Source organism: Centruroides sculpturatus, unplaced genomic scaffold (genome assembly GCF_000671375.1).
Source record: "Centruroides sculpturatus isolate CEXI.00-Female unplaced genomic scaffold, Cexi_2.0 scaffold656, whole genome shotgun sequence".
In the NCBI taxonomy this organism is placed as follows: Eukaryota; Metazoa; Arthropoda; class Arachnida; order Scorpiones; family Buthidae; genus Centruroides; species Centruroides sculpturatus.
Window position 1 is genome coordinate 28,319 of NW_019384824.1, and position 20,569 is coordinate 48,887.

The following is a 20,569-nucleotide window of genomic DNA, read 5'->3' on the forward strand; positions in this document are numbered from 1 at the left end:
TATAAGCAGTAATTAAGCTTAGATCAAATTTAATTTTACATCATTTGTCTAGGTACACATTTATTTCCTAAAACTAATTTTTACCATACTCTGTATGATATCTATTGTGGGATTATTAAATTTTTAATTACTAGAAACTGTAGAATCAAACATTAATTTCTTAATATTGTCAAGTAAGAGGATATATTTAAAACAAACCTGAATTATTTCCTGTATTTGCTTCTCCCAGATTTATGTGATTTTGGGAAGATTCCTTTTCCTCAACAAAATTACTTATTGTGCTTAATAAATAAAATATTTGATAAAGTATTTTTTATTATAAAAATTGAATAAATATCTGATTATTTATACAATAATTATCTAAGATAACTTACTTTATTTGTTCAATGCCTGGTCGCAGAAACGAGAGCATATTAAAATATGCCCATTGTTGTCTCTTGCGACCTCCAGAACCACTAGGAAGATTCTCCTCTTTATTTTTTCGTCTATATTGGTCGCGGATATTCTGCCACCTTTTCTTCACTAATGATTCTGAAATGTATGTTGACCATTTACAATGCGATAACTTATTAGATATAGTCAACCCACGTACCTTCGACGTTTAGTTTCTTGGAAATCTCCGTCCAAGAATTATTTTTTTTAATGTTGTCTTTGTAATCGGCTCGCCGAATATCGTAAAGCCACGGACACGTTCTGACTTCGTTTATTAAAGCTTCCGAGAAATCTATACCTTCCGCCATTTTCTAACTTCGACGTAGATTGGATAAATCTAAACTCTGATTGGTTATAGCTTCGAAGCTCATTGGCTGTAGCTCACCGACTGCTGCTACCAGACTACAAATATTTAACCTTTCAAATCTGTCCGACTGGAACGACTAGTCGGTCGGCCGACTGCTGTTGCCATGGAAACAGCAGTCGTTCCAGGTCGATGTAGTCGGGTCGGAGCAGTCTGCGAGCTACAACCAATCAGACTTTGATATATGAAAACTAAAGAATCAATCAAACATAACTTTACGTTATAATCTATATATTTCTAATTTAAATTTTCCCTTGTACCTTATTTCTTTAACTGCTTAAATTTTATATGGGAACACATGACTTTAATATATATGTTTCCGATAAAGCTCGAAAGTCGTTAATGTGTACAGTACATTACTTAGCTAATCTGCAGATTAACTAGGGTGATCCGTTAAAGTTGCTAAAATTGTTCTATTTCTCAAATTACCTAGGTAATCTGCACATTACCTACTAGGCACTCGGTAAAATGAAAATAAGATCTTTGCTGGAACAACAGCAACGTTTCTGTACGCTTAAATTAACATAATGTTCTTTATTTAATTTTCGATATCTAAAGAATCAAGTTAATACAATCAACAAATTAGTTGATAGAATCAATCATCAACCAATTAAAAAACATAAAAAAAATCAAACGGTTTAAAATATTAATACAATTAGGGAAATTATTACATAGATAACCACCTATGGAATTTCGGGACTTTGAGTATCTATCTGAACTGAGGGGACCGAGACGACTTCAACGATACCCTGCTTTTGGACCTGAGATGAAAAATAATAAAGTTATCATACTTTTTCTGGTGATCGCGTGATATAATTGTGCAGTTAATGTTACCTATGGTGAGCAGTGCCGGCCTGAGGCAAGTTTTAGGATGGAGCGAGATCCTATTATGGCGCCCGGGAGTGGAACCCCGCCCACGCACATCACCCACGCGCGTCTCAACAGATAAGGCCATTTACATACTGGCCACACGCTTGCAATTAAAATATCGAAAAGTGAAAAAAAATATTTTTTCCTTTAATTTTCTTTACCACTGAGGCGCCCTTAGGACTTAGCGCCTGGAGCGGCTGCTCCGTTCGCCTTATGGTAGGGCCGGCTCTGATGGTGAGTAAAATGGCAACTCGTCTCTGATTCCAGCAAACAGAAGAAAAGAAACAGTGGGGACGCACGTTCTAACCTAACCTATTCTAATAAATGACCTTAATTATTACCAACCAAATTATTAGAATAGGTTAGGTTAGGTTAGGTTTGAACGTGCGTCCCCACCGTTTCCTTTCTTCTCTTTGCTGGGATCAGAGACGAGCCGCCATTTTACTCACCATAGGTAACATTATCCAACTGTGCCTACTTATTAGTGCAGTCTAAAGATTGGTGACACTTTGAATTTCATAGCAATTGGTTTCTGCGACAAGCACACCTATTTGTGGCAAAGATCTTATTTTCACTTTACCGAGTTCCTAGTAGGTAATGTGCGGATTACCTAGATACTCTGCACATTACCTAGGTAATTTGAGAAATGGAACAGTTTCCAAAACTTTAACGGATCACGCTAGTTAATCTGCAGATTAGCTAGATAATGTACACATTAACGACTTTCGAGCTTTAGCGGTAACAACATTTTAATGCATTTACAAAGACTAATCTGATTTCTAGGGCCATTTTAGGTAAATGCGTATGTTTTATATACTTCTATAAAATATATTTCGTGTCCAGTCAATATATCTACATTATTTTTAAGTCAGTACTGTTAACTATGTAAAATTCCTTCGATACCGAATGCTTATAAAGTTTAGAGTAAATAGAAACATAACTGAAACGTTCAATTTTGGATTATACAAAACAAAGACAATTTAACATTCAATTTTTTTAAGACAATAAGTAAAACTAAATATAATTTGATGAATTTAATGTAACTGTTTTGGCCCTAGTGGTAATTGTTTTGTTTACAAATTAAACAATTTAGGTATATAGGGTAGGAGTACCCACAGTGGTACGTTCGGATATGTCGGGGCCCCGTCCCTCACCACCCAGTCGCCCTATTGTGGGCCTGGCCGAACCCATAATGGGCCTGCTTTAAGAAACCCTCTTAGTGCCTACAGGGCGGAAAGAGTAAAAAGAAAAAAGTATATTTACGTAAGACATCATGTAATGTTTTTAGTTGTTAAAGTGTAATCTTAGGATTGATTTCGTTATTTATAACTTCTACGGAAATTAAAAAATCATCGCTCTTTCTATCTCCGAAATATTCAGTTTTCATTAAGCTGTTCGCATTAAATAAGTTCAAAAATAAATTTAACATAAAGTGGAAGTCAACTGTATTCGCCATATTTCCAGTTTTTCTGGCCCGATATCCCGGCCACCAATTAAAAACAAAAGAAAAAGATTAATTAATCAGTTTGATAATGGTTATCACTTTAAATCATTGTGTGATTTGTAAATTTACAGTATTTCGGATCGCTGAAGCACTGATAAGAGATTTGGTCTGTTACAATACTGAGTATTGGGCATAAGAGCCTGTATACTACTAGATAAATGTACAGTTCGTAACGGCAATAGGATGTTCCATCGGCGATTTAGTAAATCCGTGGCTATGGAATTTTGGGTGGAGTGGCGGCTGCGAATTCGATTGAAGAAACAGCGACTGCTCCCGCGAGTCTTCGGGACCGAAGGTGTTTTTTTTTTTTTAACTTTTTCTACCCTGTGGGCACCCGTTCGGATTCGAACCCGGGTCCACCAGGGCGGTGGGCTGCCACCTTGACCGCTCGGCCATCCGGCCTCTAGGGACCGAAGGTGTAAGAGGTGTCGAATATGTCGGTTCCTTCCTTCCAATTCCGGTTGATCCTTTATAATGGACTTTACAAGACTGGAGAGTGACCTCTCCAATCATAAACAACAACCAAGTAGGACCCGCCATCCGTTCTCGAGGAGCAGAACATTTCCCAACAAAACGGCCAAAGCGTTCGAAAATCGAACCCGGACTCCGTCGTTTTTACTCCGGAAAGAAATAAACAAATAAAAAATTATAATAATTTATTTAATTTCCAATTAAATGAATTAATAAAATTTGAAAAACTGGCAAAATAATAATTAAATACAGTTATTTCCGAGAAATCAATCGGACGTAACGGACGACACGGGGAAAAATCTTTAGTTCATTAAACGAACACTCGACGTCTCTACCGTCGCTACAGTTTTGTTTACTTTACGATTGCCGACAGACGACTGTGCTTGGTTAATTCTCGTTCTCCGACGCGGAAATTAGCAAAAAGCGGCAAAAAATGAAAATTGCTTCCGAAAATTTCAGTTTCCCGTCGAATAAAACGCAAGCGTATGCGCCGTCAATCGTCTTTAACTCGTTAAGTAATCGATATTCATGCTAAAGTAATCAATTATGGACAAAAAATACTGGAACCCGTAAGTTGCCTTTTAAAATATCTTTCATCTTTCATCTCTTTCAAATATGCTTATGATACGTCTTTGTCGGTTGTAAATAATTGAGTCCGTACCAACTTCTGTTTTTAATTTATATAGAATTTACTAATTTACTTACATTTTAAGAAATTTACTCGTACAACATGGAATTCATATAAAACGAAAAAATCAACAGTGTTATAGGGGGGTCGACTGTATATAAAAAATTTTGGTTTACGTTTTGTAATATATACACATAACATGTAAATTTTATATTATTTACAAGCCCAGAAACACTATACTATATATTATATTTATTATTTATTTGTTTTAATATATAAATTATATGTAACATAGTGTTTCTGGGCTTTAAAATAAAAGGTAGATTCTACTTTTAGTTATTTTTTAATAATTGTATATGTATACAAAACGGTGGCGTGTTATCCTACGGACGAAAAGGGAAATTGTCTGGGACCCAAACCGAGTTTTTATGAACTTGTTATTGTAGTAAAAGTATCGAAATTTAAACTTTGGCCTTATCCGAGAACCTAAATTGCCGGCGTGTCACGGGCACCGGGTGTGCCGGCACGAAGGTTGCGTTAAAAAAATGAACGTGGATCTTGGAGAATTCTCCGAAAATCCCCCAAAGAAAAATGTTCGAACGTCGTACGTGGAGCCTTCTAATTCGTATTTGCCTGGGCTTTGCGGAGCTATGACGTGCCGCTGATACAAAATGTCTAAAAGTTAGAACTTACTTTTAGACATTTTGAATTAGAAGGCCGTACGTATGATGTTTGAACATTTTTCTTCGGGGGAGTTTTTGGGGAATTCTCCAAGATCCGCGTTCATTTTTTAACGCAACTTTCGTGCCGGCACACCCGGTGCCTGTGCCACGCTGGCAATTTTGGTTCTCAGATAAGGCCAAAGTTTAAATTTCTACTAAAAGTTCTACTAAATAAAACAGTGATTCTTAACCAATGTTCCACAAAAAAAAAATATTTTGAGTTTTAATTGCAAATTTATTCAATATACAATTATATATTATGGTATTCGTAGACAATTTCATGTTTCTATTTTATTCCATTCATTAAAGTTTAATAGTTTATTGCTTCATTGTTTCGAAAAGTAAATGTGGAATTGTTTATTGACTTTTGAATATATTGATGCTAATGGTCTGTATAATAAAAAGTATAGGAATGATGTTCTGCAGTTTTGATTTTTTATATATTATATGCACATGTACATACATAAATATTATTTTATTTTGAATAGTTTAATAGTTTATTGCTTCATTGTTTCGAATAGTAAATGTGGAATTGTTTATTGACTTTTGAATATATTGATGCTAATGGTCTGTATAATAAAAAGTATAGGAATGATGTTCTGCAGTTTTGATTTTTTATATATTATATGCACATGTACATACATAAATATTATTTTATTTTGAATATTTTTTATTTAGTAATTTTAAAAATTATCTTGCATTTTTGTGTTTTATATTAATGTTTTACTTCTTAAAATATGATATGTAAACTATAAGAAATTGGCATTTTTAATTAAATATTTGACTATTTTATTTTAAAGTTATTTTATAATTGATATTTATTATTAAAAAAATAAGAATCTTAAGAAACTTTTTTCTCATTGTTGATTGAAAGAAATTTATATTTGAAATTTAATAATGCTCCAAAAAATCTACAGCTTTATGGAACTGTAGCGTAGAAATGAAATAGATACATTCAAATTCTTACATAATTGCTTAGAAATAAAATATATTTCATAACTTTTTAAAGATACATAGAACATTTTACATAGAAAATATTACATTATTATTATATTAATATAAAAATATTTGTTTAAAGTATTTAAATCAATTTAAAGATAAATATATTCAACCAAAATACATCTCTTATCAACTCCATAGTAGAAGTTAGAAAACCAAAATGCTAACAAGATCAGTCCTACTGATTTTATTATAGATAAAATATGTATTGAGACCCACTCTCTCAGTATCAGATCTCCAAAGTGTTTGACACATCCCGTCATGAAACAGAATGTATGTGTCATTAGAACACTTTGGAGAAGCAATGCCTGGACATTTGGCCTCAAAAAACATTTTATCTGCAATAAAAACAGTAAAATTCCTTATCTTGTTAGTGTTTTGGTTTGCTAAATTGCCAGAATACACTATCTAAAATACAAAGTAAGCAAATAGATTTATTTGAGTATTTTTGCATTGATACTGTCTTACAAGTTAGTAGCAGTGGGTACTGTTAGTTGAAATATGCTTGAATAAATCGATTTTTGTTTTAGTATATTATATTACTCCTGATGCCATTCAATTATTTAGTGAAGAAGTCTTTGTAAGATATCATATTGTAACTGTGATTCTCAAATTTGTTTATTTCTATAAACTCTTTAGACTTTATCACTTTGACTTTAGACTTTACAGACTTTATCAATTTTTCTAATATCTTCTAAAGCTCAGGTGGAAGCATTTTCAATTCAGATTTAAGATTAATAAAATTATAAAAACTTCACATTGTTTTCTTCTTGAAAAAATTTCAAATGAAACTTAATCAATTTCATGCTTTTTAGAAATTAATTTTACAAATATGACAGAAAATGATAAAGATTATAAATTTTATATTAACATGTACTGTAATTTTTAAATTATTCTATTGGCAATATTCAATCAATCATATTGATCAATTTGTGAAGAGTTTGAAATTTAAGTATCTTATGAATTAAACAGACATTGCACATTTAATATGTTTAACAAGTTAAATATTATTTTTTTGCCTTTCAAATGATATTTTATTAAATAAAGTAAAACTGTCTATTTAATAACTTCTAAATGAGGACAAAAAAATCACCCAATATCCTTTTATTCTATGAACATTAAATTGAAATCACATTTGGGTATGTAGTTAAAAAAAAATCACTTCTTAAAATCAAAGTTTAACATAAAATTGAGAAATGTTAAATTGAAGTATAAGTTCTATTGTTTTTACAGAGTGATAGAGGTTGGGACAATCAAAAATGAATGTATAATTGGGATATGCATTAAATCAAGAAACATTAAAACAAGACTCCACTATAACATTGCTTTTAATGTTACGAAATATCTTCATAAAATATAATTGTATAGACTATTGAAAGATTGGATTATACAAAATGCATAAAGTGCAAATTTTATCTCATTAATGATCTGATATACAGTATTTATTTTCATAGCATGTTTCGCTGATTTATTAGCAGAATATATTAAGGATTATCTAGTTTTGTTTGATTGCAGTTTTGAATCTACTTTGGGCATAGATTGTACTTTTTATAATTTTAATGAGTCATATGGAATTGCCATTTAATTGTTTTTTTTTTTTTTTTTAAATATGATGATAAATTAATTTTACCATATGATTAAATGATTGTTGTTCTACAATGCAATTATGATATACAGGTATACCTCGCCTTACATCGGTAATTGGTTCCAGGAAAGCGACGTAAGTCGAATTTACTTGTCTCCGAATCTACTCGTCACTAGGCTAAATCATAAATTACCATTCCCGGTTCTGTATTTTATTTATTAATGCATTTTTAATAATGTATGGTTAATAAGGATCTATTTTAAGCTTACAAACAAATAAATTTTAGTTTTTAATATAGTACAGAAAAAAGTAATCTAAATTTACGAATGCATGTACTGTAAATACAGTACATACTTGTAAATGTATATATTTTAATATGATTTTATGTGCTTTAAATGCTTTTCTAGTGATATTATGACTTCAATATTTGTGGCGGACAGACGTAAAGTCGAATAAAATGACTTAAACTTGATTTTTATTTTTCCATATACTTTTTTGACAAACGACGTATAATCGGGAACGATGTAACTCGAAACAACGTAAGTCGAGGTATACCTGTATTTATTATTAAAACTGGAACTGCCAGACTGGTTATTTTGACTGTATTCATTGTTTTGCTGTTGTAGTTTTCATTATTGTGATTTCACAATTATATCTTTTGACTTTTTATAAAATTATGTCTTAAAACTATATTGATTTGAATTTTTCATCAGTAATTTGAAATGGTCAGACAATCCAGTAAATTATTTACTGTATTGTCAAGATTTTGATTGGTGAACTTAGTTATCACTCCAGTTAACATGATGGAGATAGATGCATTTAAACTGAGCAAAATCATCTCCATTGCAAATTATTGCAAATAAAACCAGAAATAATATTATTTTGTAACTGTGTGAAATTGTAAAATATTTGGCAAAAGCAAGTTCTAGAAGATGGCCATTATAAGTCTTTTATAATATCCTTGACCTTGTTGCTGTTAATGCATTTATAATTTATAAAGAACTTACTAGGGAAAACATGAAAAGATAAAACTACATATTATAACTTTCAAAAGAATTATCTGAACAATATGCAAGTTTAAGAAAAGTTTAAGAACCAAATCTCTAAAAATATTTGAAACTCAGAAACAATCAGCAGCAAAAAGATATATTTGTCAAATGAGAAAATAAAAATCATAGATATATGCAGTAAGTGTAAAAAATTTTTTGTGGAAAATATGCTCATGTAACACAAATAATTGTGTACTGTTATAAACACAACTTTATAAGAACAATTTTATTATTATTGACCTTTATGTGGTATTTATGGTTTGACAAATATGATATTATCCATTGTGAAGGAGCTCCTCTTAAACCAATGTTAAAGACTTTTCTTTCAAGAATCCAGATGTCCACAGTATCAAAAGTTTTATGTTTTAAATGTAATTATAATACTTATAATTATAATACTTATAATTACTGTCAGGATTGGAATCATCTGGAGGCATGATTCCCACTTTTTTCTTGTTATTTCAAACTAGTAACGGTTGACACTGCAAAAGTCAGTTGGAGAAGCGACCGTTGGTTTTGAATGAGTGGTCGTTGATTGGCCGCCGATCATCAGACTACCAGTGGACCTCTGACAGGGCTATGAAGCACTGATTGGTCAATCAGTCAGTGCTGTCAATCTGTATAAAAGGTTGAAGTTTAGGCAGGAAAATTGAGTTTGGTTTAAGCTTGGCTTAGAACTTCATGTCAGAAGAGAGTTGGTCAATGGAACTCTGATCAGAAGGTTGGTTAATGTTTAAGCTTGAAGCGAGGTTACTTTCATCTCACTGTTTTCTCGATGAACTCCGGAAGATCCTACATCTAGTTACTACTCAAGGATTGTGTCGTAAGGTGTCTTTTCGACGGACCTGTTCAGGATTAGTGGACTACTTGAACTTTAATTTATTTTGTGTGTGTGTGGAAACCTACTTTGTAAATATCTTAAACGTTGTAATTTTATAACTTTTGTGAAACATCGTAAGTTAATTAAATTTAAATAGAATTGTTGGAATTTGACTATTTTGAACTTTGGCTATTACATTTAAAAACAGTTATATATACTGTTATTTTTATAAGTGAAAATTTTCTATAAATATTTTTTAGTTATTACGTTAACCAGTCATAATGACCAGTTATAGCTACTTCACAGATCTGGCACTTCTATGTTATGTTGTATTATTAATGTATAAATAAAAGAGTTTTGTAAATTTAATATATATCTATGAGACAATTGAACTTATCAGTTATCCTGTAGAGACATGTTCTTCTAATGCATAATCAGTTAATAATATAATGGTTTTTATTGACTAATTTTATGTAGAAAATAATTGAAAAGTTCTCTTGATTTTAAATTAACATAAAATAAATTAAAATGTTAGATGAAATTTGTAACAAAAATTTACATACAATAGAACTATGAGATAATTTTTTAAGTTAAATTTTCTTCTCTTCCTAATTTCCTAATTGAACATTTAATGTGTTATTTAATCATGCATTTATAATAAAAAATCTGAACAAAAACAAGTACAGTATATGTATATACTTTTATATATAGGGGTGGGAAAATAATGGGGTTCACGTGTATCTCCAGTAGGGTCAGACTTAAGGACGATTTTACTTATTATTAGTATTTATAATTTTTTTATAAAACTCATTAATATATATATTGGTAAAAAATAAAATACTGTATATACAGTACTTGTTTTTGTTCATATTTTTTATTTTTACTTTCCCAGTTGTTATAACAAAGGGAAAGTATGATCACTCCAGTTTTTACATTTTTGGGTTCAGGACACCTTGAAATGTCAAGAAATGCAAAATAATTTGGGGGTAATTTCTTTATGATGGATATTAGTGTGTGGTGGGGCACAATGTTGTTCACTCTGTTTGAAGCTAAATAACTCCTGTGCTTTTTGTTGAAAATTTCTGAAATTTTGCAGGGAGGTTTGTTTATTAGGGGATTGATGTTATTAGATTTTGGTAGATAAAGATCGAGGGGGTGGGAAGATAATGGGGTTCATGTGTATCTCCAGTAGGGTCAGACTTAAGGACGATTTTACTCATTATTAGTATTTATAATATTTTATAAAACTCATCCCTACCCTCAAATTTAAGGTTTTTGCTATTTTATAATAGAAATATAAAAATTTTCTGTAATAAAATATGATAATAGATGGTGCCACCAAAATTTTAAATGTTGCCAGGAAAGTTGAGTAACTTGTTGCTGGTTTTTTTATTGAGGCATTGTCATGTGTAACATTGGTTTGCATATGACATACAAGGAACTGTCATAAGAATATGGCAACTCCATGCAGAATAATATGTTGCTAGTGATCTTGGGTTATTGCATTTTCACAGTAGCTTACCTATTTTGGGTACGTTTGTGTTTTGTATGTAGATAGGCAATCTACCTACCTATCACAAGTAGACTTACGCTAAGTCTACACAAGCCATCAGCCTTGCAGCTGTCCCCACACAGAATTTCTGGTTACATCCCCATTAAACAGATGAACAGATTTACTTTTATTTTAAATGAGAAATGTAATATTTGTAAAATCATTAAATGGACATAAATATGATATTTTAATATATAAATGTGTTAATATAAAATATTGTATATTTTATACTGATTATAAAGTTGAGAAGTGTGTTGCAAGAAACATCTGTTTAAAGCAGGTGCCATTTATGGCACAGCTGCTTAAAATACATTTTAAATATACAAATATAGTCAGTATCAATAAGGAAAACTACAAATTCACTTTGAAAAAAAGTTTAAATTTAAAAATAAGTCTTTAAAGCCAGATAAGTACCAGATTAGATCATTTATATAAATGAAATTAAATATTATTAAACTCTTGAGAACACTAGTACACCAATTCTGTTCATTATATTAAATATTTCTGTTGTTTAACTGGTTTGGTGTACTGCTGTGTATTAAATTTAATAATTAGAATTAAATTAAATTATTTTAATATTAAATGAGTTGTTCACAGGCCAAATTGATTAACTCCATTTATAAATCCTTAATACAATCATTATTATTTTCAAATTTTTTGTGTAACTAATTTTATACATCATTATATTAAAATTATGCTTTAATATAATGATATATAATAATACATTCTGCAATGTTTATTTAAATTTAAAGTTTAAAAGGAATTTTTAAAAATAATTTATATTCTCAATTTTTATACTTTGTGTTTTGTGGAGTTAATCGATTTGGCAAATGAGTGGCTCAAATATTAATGTAATTTATTCTAATTATTCAATTCAATAAGAGATGGTGTCTAATGCCTACCTCTAGGCCAAATTACTTAGCATTTAATTATTAACAGTAGCAAGAATATAGCCGAATCTAATCCAGCAATCGTTTGGCTTTAATATAAGTTTAGCGGTTCGGCTAAAATACGTCGTAGTGTTTCAATAGAATAGGTCCGAATTTGATCCTACCTCGTATGATAGTAGCTCCGATCTCGCCCACGTGTTCCACGTCCTTTGTTCGTCGGACAAGATTAATGAGGAAACTGATTCCTTGGAAATACCTTATTTTATTCCTTGTGCCTATGTAATATTTACAAATGCCTAAGTTAAATGACTGTACAAATGCGCGTTCGTTGTCGGAGTTTTCCGAGAGATTGGTGAAACCAAAGCAAAAGGTCGGCGTAATGAAAGCGTCCCTCTTATTCGGCGTCCGAGGACCAAGTGAGGTCAGAGGGGAAAGGTCAAGCGGAGGCACCCTCTGCCTTACATAAGTATTAGGCTTGGGATGTTTATATTTATAAATAAATAGTTCTTTAATTATACATTTTGTTTATTTTTATTCTGGAAGATATTTGATAGTTTCTTTTGTAATTCATTATAATTTTTCTTGTAATATGATTTGATTAATCAAATTTCTTTGATACTGCATAAAAATCTTGATCTTGCAACATTGACTTTGTTCATTTTCTAGGACCAATGTTGGGTTTAGTAAACTAGTTTTCCAGGATTTCCATAAAATGTGGATTTAATGTGAGATGTTACAAATAATAAATTGTAGACACATCTTGATTATAATTACAAATTCTTATGTTGTAAGAAATTTAATCTGCTCTGAAATACAGGGTCTTCTAAAAAGAATGATACCATTTTGAATTATGTAATTATGTTAATTATTATCTGAGGACATTGTAACATATATTAAAACATTGGAAAACTGTAAGTTTTACATTTATCCATTAAAATTTCTCAATATGTACACAGCACATATCTAACAGATACTCAAATTGATTCTTCCTATGCTTGCTATGGCATATCTGTAATCATTCCTTCCACAAAAACCACAATTCTACAGTTCCTGCAAATTATTTGTGTTGTGACAATGACAAGCGATTTTAACTTTGTGAACTGCAGAACACAAAATTTCTTCTTTGTGTGGTGTTGCCATTTTCATTTATGGCACTTCCTAGAAGTAGTATAGAGGTAGTAGACAACAAGATGTTTGATTGCAGATGTGAGGGATCAATTCAAGCTCTGAAAGGTTGTTGGGACCTTATCAGAGCTGTAGATCATACCTATAGGAGCAAGAAAGTCAAAGGAACCACATCTCTAAGCAATGCTTTGTGAGATACAGCCCTCCAAAATGAGATTGCACAAGATTACAAGTTGTGTTGCTCTGCTAAGACTATCACATTTAACTATTTAGCCCATGTGACTATGCTGGCTTCAAGTAGCCCACTTAACTGTTTGTGGAGTATTTGATGTTATGTAGTTTTAGGGGGTGGGGCGAGCCCCACCTGGATACTGAGATGCTTGCTATCGCTCATACTGAAGTGCACAACTACATGTGGAGCGTTGGTCAAGACACAAATGATAGCAAGCCTTTATGATGCAGAGCATGGAGAATAGGCAGTATACTGATGCATGTTAAAAACTGACTTTTGAGGTGAAAGGTGAATATCTCACAAAGGGTCTCATGCATAGGTAAGGTTCCTTTGACTTTTTTGCTCATAGGAGGCTCTGGGCTGAGATGAAAAACATTCTTATCACCATATATCCAAACAAAAATGAATCTTGATCTTCACAATTAATTAAAATTAAGGGAACTAAATTATAAAGGAAAAGGGGAAAAATAAAATTATTTTAATATTAAAACCATACGGTAAAAAAGGGAGAAAATAATTAGTATATTAAATTCTTTATAAGGCAAGACAAACAAAAAAGAAAATGTTAGTTAAGGTACAAGGTTCATTCGACACTGAACGAAAGATGGTGTCGAATTGTATTAATAAACAATAGTCTTTCTCAGGAACTGATCTGGTCCAATATCCTCTGGTAACAGAGAAAGACCAGTTGGGGACCGAGAAAAGGGATTAATAACTAATAAAGAAACTTAGCGGACCACGAGATATTTAAGCCCAGGCCACAAGGACGCTAGGTTTTTTGCCATGGCATCCCACAAGGCTTTGTCCCTTGCTGGGGTGTTTTCCACAAGGTTCTGTCTTTATCCTTTGCTGATGTATCTGCTAAAAGTTATAGACTTTCGTTGAGAGAAATGTCAGAAATTCTGATCTGCATCATTCCCTGTTCAAGAACTGGTCTTAGAATGGAACATCTGGTCAGTGATAAGAAACCACCTTTGTCTCTGGACTTTTCCTCTTTTTCTTTTGAAGACTATGCACTGAAATCTACAAGAACTTTAACCTTCGTGACAATAGTACTTTCATTGTAAGTTAAATTGTCTAATAAACAGGTTGTGTTGTTTGTAAATGAAGCATTGATCTCTGACTCAATCGCTCCCACATGTTATTGACTGTTAGCACTCAGCAGTCCAGACAGCAATGGAGATGATAATGAGATATATCTCATGTAATCGTGTTTTATTTTGAAATTTCTTCCCCCAGGCCCCCTCACACTCTTATAGGGGTCTACAATTCTCATGGGGTTGGAAACCTCTCATTCAGAGCTTGAATCTTATCCAGATGAGATATGAAACTTGGATGGTTACTCTATTGATTGGTGTACATTGTGTACTTCTCAGATAGTAATTAACATGATTACAGTAATTTAAAATGATAGAAATTATTTTGGAAGACACTGTATATATTCTTGAATTAAAATGTATTTCATTATGAAAGACAAATTATTTAACTGAGAATTTTCAAGAAATTCAAAACATAAAAATTATTTCCTGTTACAATGAAATCAGATGCAATTAATTTTATTAAAATTCAGATGTCAGACTTCAAACAAAATTGACGTAATTTCTAAGGTTTAGGATAGAATGGATATGACAAAAAAAGCCTGAGGAAGAGCCCAGAAGGGGCATCAAAAATGTTAGCTGAAGTATTATACATACACTCCGGTTATGAGGTTGAAAGTAAGAGTTATTTTTATGACAAAAAAATATAGTCATAATGTAAAGCAATTTTAGAAATGTATAAAAGCAATACTTGTTTATCTTTTGATGCCTTCTAATTCTAATAAAAAAGCCCATCTATTTCCTGAATTTTACCAGTTGTTAGCATCATATGCAATATTGGTTGCATGATTGTGAATGTTATACAAGGTGCATTCCATAAGTAATGCAACCAAATTCATAAAAAATCATTTATTGAACATATTTTTACAATTAGTCAAAAATCTTTGAAATAGCACCCTCCTGCATCAATACACTTGTGAAGGTGGTGTTTCCGGGCCTGAAAGGCATTCTGGAAGGCATTTTCCATAATGTCCTTTAGAGCTGATGTAACATAAGCCTTGATGTTTTCAATTGTGTCCCAATGTTTCCCTTTCATGCGGGGAAACAAAAAAAGTTGGCGGGTGCAAGGTCAGGACTGTAAGGTGGCTGTGGAACCAATGGGGTGTGGGTCCTGGTCAGAAAATCGTTGACAGTGAAGGTGCTGTGGCTTGGCGTGTTGTTGTGATGAAGTTTCCGCATGTCCTTGATGTCACTTTGGCAGCGCATGACTAGGATTTCAGTCTTTTGAACACTTCCAAGTAGAAAGCTGCATTTACAGTGGTCCTGACAGGTACGAATTCATGGTGGTTAATGCCTCTAACGTCAAAGAAGACAATTCGGGAGGTTGATGGACATCCACTGCAAGGTTTGTCAGTGACCTCCTCTTGGCCATCCTTGAACGACTTGTGCCATCGAAAGACTTGTGATTTGGAGAAGCAATCACTCCCAAAGGCCTGCTGAATTAATATAAAAGTTTCGGTGGCAGACTTCAAGTTTAACGCAAAATTTGAAAGCATAACGTTGCTCCACAAAATGATCCATTGCTCCGTGTTACATTAACTCAAAACAGGGTTCACGGGAATGAACGTCCTCACACGCCGACCAGCTTGGAGACAAACGAGACCAGGCAAGTTTTGAAGCTAGCACCCCACACCTCCTAGCACAGCAGGTTAGAACTAGCTACGGCATATCGTTGCGTCGTGAAAAAATTAGTCGCATTACTTATGGAACGCACCTTGTACATATATCTGAATATTTGAAAGTACAGTAAAAACTGTTTAACAGAAAATTTCTGGCCCATACATCATACATGAAAATTAATATCCTGTTAATTTTAAAATGCTTTTTGTATGTAATTAAATTAACAGATTACTATTATTATTTTGAAATCCAAGAGTCACTTCTCTTAGCTTTAAGCCACAATGAGTGTGTCTCGATATAGTGTCATCATCTGAAGACGAATAAATAGGAAATTTTTGTGTTTTTGTCAATTGTACATTTTGTTTTCTTTTTAAGAACATTATTTATTTGTTTAGTTAAATACAATTAAAATGTATTTGCCAAAAAATATCTGGTTATTTATTTTGATTTAGATTGTAAATTTGTTTGTTACAGTTTTAGAACTACAGTAAGTATATAAACAATAATAAATATAGAGAACTTTTCTGTGAAATTAACTTCTCATACATAGTTAATTTTAATTACACAAAACATATTTACATAAGTAAAAACAGATGAACTAACTAATTTGTCAATTTTCTTTTAACAACCTGCCTGAATTAGTCCATTAAATTGATATTTTACTGTATTTGATGATATTTAATAATCTTTGAATAATTAATGAACGTAATTATATATTTTAATCAAAATAAATGTTATAACAAAATTTTTAATTAATGATTCTATAATTAGATTCACAATTATCTTATTAAATTAAATTTGAACTAAGATAAACCTGAAAATTAGAATTAATTATACTAAAATTTTCTTAGAATAATTAAAAAAAAAAAAAAAAGAACACTGAACTAAACTTCCTGGGGTGATAATCACAAATCGCCATCCAGCTGCTTCCTATATTTTTTCAAATGCTTAAAATTTAATATCTAAACATAACAACTTATTATTTTAGTATTTATTTTTTACATTTAATGTTAATTATGTAATGTAATTCCAATAGAAATAGAAACAGAAACGATTAAAATTCTGGTATTTACTTTTTTATTTTTCAGAGCCGAGAAACATCTATGGATGTCTATTTTATTTTCGAGTTGTTTAATTTTATATGCTGCCAGAATGACCATGCCAATAACAGTCGCTTCGGTATCCAGATATTACGATTGGAGTAAGACCGATTCGGTATAAATTTTCTGAATTATTACGCATGACTTTTGTGATGACAATGTTTGATGTTGGAAATTGAATTATAAAATTCCAAAGGGGAGAATAATTTTATTGTAAAATCTGAAATGTTTTGGTTTAAAGAAATCCCAAAGTACAGTGACAACCTATAAGTAAATAGACACCCTTATTTTCCTGCCTGCTTGGCATGCAAATAATCTACAAGTTCTCCACGGAAAGCAGGTTTTAATGAATGTTGTTGCACTTCACAATCCAGCAGATTCCAGATGTGTTTGATGGAATTTGTGTGGAGTGACCAACTGGTCCATGGAAGCTTGTGAATGCTTCAGGTTGCCAATCAATTCTGGGTCTTTTTGACAGTGTGACAAGGAGCTCCATCATCCACAGAATGGATGTTTTGTCCATTGGCCCACTGGAGAATATTGCAAGAAGATTCTTCTCTAAATAGAAGTGTAGTTTTTGAAGTTAATATTGACTCATGCATTTGCTGACATTCAGGGTGTCTATTTAGTTATGGTTTGTGTCTATAGATATCGAATGAACATTTTCATTGAAAAAAAATCTGAACCCAAAAAATTTTGAACATTTATCAATTGTTCAACTTAATATTTTAACCAAGAGATTGTTTCAAACCTATTTAAATTAGTAGAAGAAATGAAAATATGGCTCATTTTTTAGTTTAAACAGGAAAAAGTAATGACTGTTTTTTAGTTAAAAGGCAATAAATTTATAAATCTAATATCTAATATAAATTCAGTTCTCTTGGTCATACTTTACTTTATATTATCATTCAATTTTTACTCTAATTTTGCTGATTCTATTGGATTGTGCAATAAAATTGGATTTTGACGATGTATACATTTCTATAAGTGTTATCTTAAAATGTTGTTTATACAAATCAGTTATTATAAACGAGTTGAACTGTAAATAGTCACTATTTCTTGTATAAAAATTCAATCAATTCATAAGTCAGAGGAGAATATTGCAAAATTACTATCCAAAAGTCTAAATAATGTTATGTAATCTAACATTTGATAATTAGGAATATTCAATTATATCTTTTTAAAATTGAAGTCTGTCATTTATTTTATTAAAACTAAATTATCAGTCAATTATAAATTTATTTTAATATTAAACAGGGTTATAATGTAAATATTATTAACTTTGTGATATTTACTTCCCCCCCACAAAATTTCAAATAGAGATATTCTTTTGGATAAAATTAAAATTATTTATTAACAGTGGCATAATTAAATTTCTTCTGTATTTAACATTAACTATTAATTTACATGACATTTAATATTTGATCTAATTTGATTATTAAAAAGAAATTTGAAAAAATCTTTTTTATAGGGTACCGTATTGTCCAGCTTTTTTTGGGGTTATATGATGACGCAGGTACTCGGAGGTTATATAAGTGACCGCATTGGCGGAGAAAGGGTTCTGTTGATAGTGGCCATTGGATGGTCAGTATTGACGTTTTTTACTCCCGAAATGATCTCATCGACTTCAGGGAATATCTGGCTGGTAGTCTTGGGAAGGACTATTATTGGTGCTCTTCAAGGTATAGTGAAGTTTATAATATATTTTATGACATTAATAATAGGTTAATTATTTATTGAATTAATAAAAAAACTGCAAATAGGTAGAAGCAGCTTCTTGATCTTAATTTTGTTTTTAATATATATGCCTATTTGGGCCTTGTATCAGATTTAGGACTTATACTTATTGAATGCTACAAATAAAACACTAGGTAATTTTTATGGGAAAAATAAAAAGGATTAAGGAATCTACCTAGTGTTTTCTTCATTCCATATAATAAATACAATAAGTTCTGCAATAAGTTTCCTGATAAGTTATTTTTCTGCAAAAAATTTGCTGAACTTTGGAGACATCATTAATATAAATATAATTTTTATGGCCGTTAAATGATAAATGGTTTTTAGTAGGTCTGCTGCTCGTTTAAACTCAACGGTTTGTGCAATGTCCGCTATTGGTCCAGATTTGACCAATCCTGTTGAGACACAAGTCGGCTGTGACAATCTGTCTCATTCTTTTACCGTGTTATACGAGCCTCTTTTAGCATGTTATATGAACATGATCGCAATTTTTCTGCCGTGGTATACGAATCCATCTTATATGAACCGTGTTATAGGGAGGGTCTACTGTATTATTAAAGAATATTTAAAATTCAAATACATTAATGTTTGCAAACCAGAAATTTCTATAAAAGTAACAAATTAATATTTGAAAAAACTATTATAATTTTTTAAAAATTTGAACATTAAAAATCTTGATTTTTATTTTATTTATATTATATTTATTTTTCAGGTGCTCATTTTCCTGCGATAGCAAGTATTATTTCAAATAATTTACATTCTTCGGAGAAAACGTTCTTCACAAGCGTCGTAACTTCAGGTCCTGCAGTAGGGTAAACTTTTTTATTTTATATTTTATTAATTTTAGTAATGAAGATTTTATATAAAATAAAACAAAATAAATTATTTATATAGGATGCTCCTTAGTGGAAGTGTTGGCTCATTTATTTTAGAAAAATATGGCTGGCCATATGTATTTAGAACATTTGGTAAGCAAATATTTTCTTCGTATTTAATTATTTTTATAGAATTTTTATTCAATAATTCACATTACAAATTTCTGTCAAATAATTCAAAAAACTAACATTAAAATTACCTATAAATGTAATTGACAAATTTCGTGGCAGTGGAGAGTTTGCTTGGAATGGGCATTCATCAAAGCCAGAGCTTTTGTCCTTTCTACTGACAAACTTCTTTTAAAACTGCCAGTTATTCACTTTTATATATAATTTTATTGTTAGTTTTTTGAACTATTTCATTGAATTATCATGTTATGCAAAACCAAATAAGATTTTAAATACGTAATGGAGGATTGTACAATGACACAATTATAGTATAGTAGACTTATTTGGTTTTGATTGTAAACAAAATGTTTTAAAAAATACAGTTTAAAAATGAAGTTTTTTTTAATGCCACAATTAAAGTGAAATGTTTCAACTTTAGTTCAGTTCAAAAAACTATTTATCATATAAACTATTTTACAAGATTCTTTTGATGACTAGAATTAAGAATGCATTTAAAAGATGTTTAACACTTTTTAAAATATATTTTTGTACATTGGACCTCCTTCAATAAAATTAATAGTTTATCTATCTTTTTTACAAAATATGTAATATTTAGAATGCTAAAAATTTTCAAATCTTTATGCAATGAGACTTTGCAAGCCAAAGTTCTAACAGTTTTCTTTGATGATAGACGTATTCTTTCATTTATATACATTGGGTCTGACCAGCTTATAGTGAGTTATAATAAACTTTCATGGGTCAAAAGCAATGTGGATCTACTCCATATTT

General features: G+C 31.0%; 2 protein-coding genes across 2 annotated transcripts in view; one reads left to right on the forward strand and one right to left on the reverse strand.

The window, feature by feature from the left end:
• Positions 1 to 26: 26 nt before the first annotated feature.
• Positions 27 to 1,520, reverse strand: LOC111629980 (transcription factor Adf-1-like). The gene is made up of 4 exons (XM_023373957.1): positions 1,480 to 1,520; positions 593 to 769; positions 375 to 531; positions 27 to 281 (listed from the first exon to the last, which is right to left on the reverse strand). Exons 2-4 carry the CDS (start codon positions 738 to 740, stop codon positions 188 to 190), a joined length of 399 nt encoding a protein of 132 aa, XP_023229725.1. The 5' UTR covers positions 741 to 769; positions 1,480 to 1,520; the 3' UTR covers positions 27 to 187.
• A 2,448-nt stretch (positions 1,521 to 3,968) lies between these two features.
• LOC111629997 (solute carrier family 17 member 9-like) overlaps positions 3,969 to 20,569 on the forward strand; it is a 29,426-nt gene continuing 12,825 nt past the window's right edge. Inside the window, exons 1-5 of the mRNA XM_023373990.1 lie at positions 3,969 to 4,210; positions 17,049 to 17,175; positions 18,532 to 18,742; positions 19,510 to 19,609; positions 19,692 to 19,765. Coding sequence (XP_023229758.1) covers positions 4,188 to 4,210; positions 17,049 to 17,175; positions 18,532 to 18,742; positions 19,510 to 19,609; positions 19,692 to 19,765 — 535 coding nt within the window. The 5' untranslated portion in view covers positions 3,969 to 4,187. The remainder of the gene's footprint in view (positions 4,211 to 17,048; positions 17,176 to 18,531; positions 18,743 to 19,509; positions 19,610 to 19,691; positions 19,766 to 20,569) is intronic.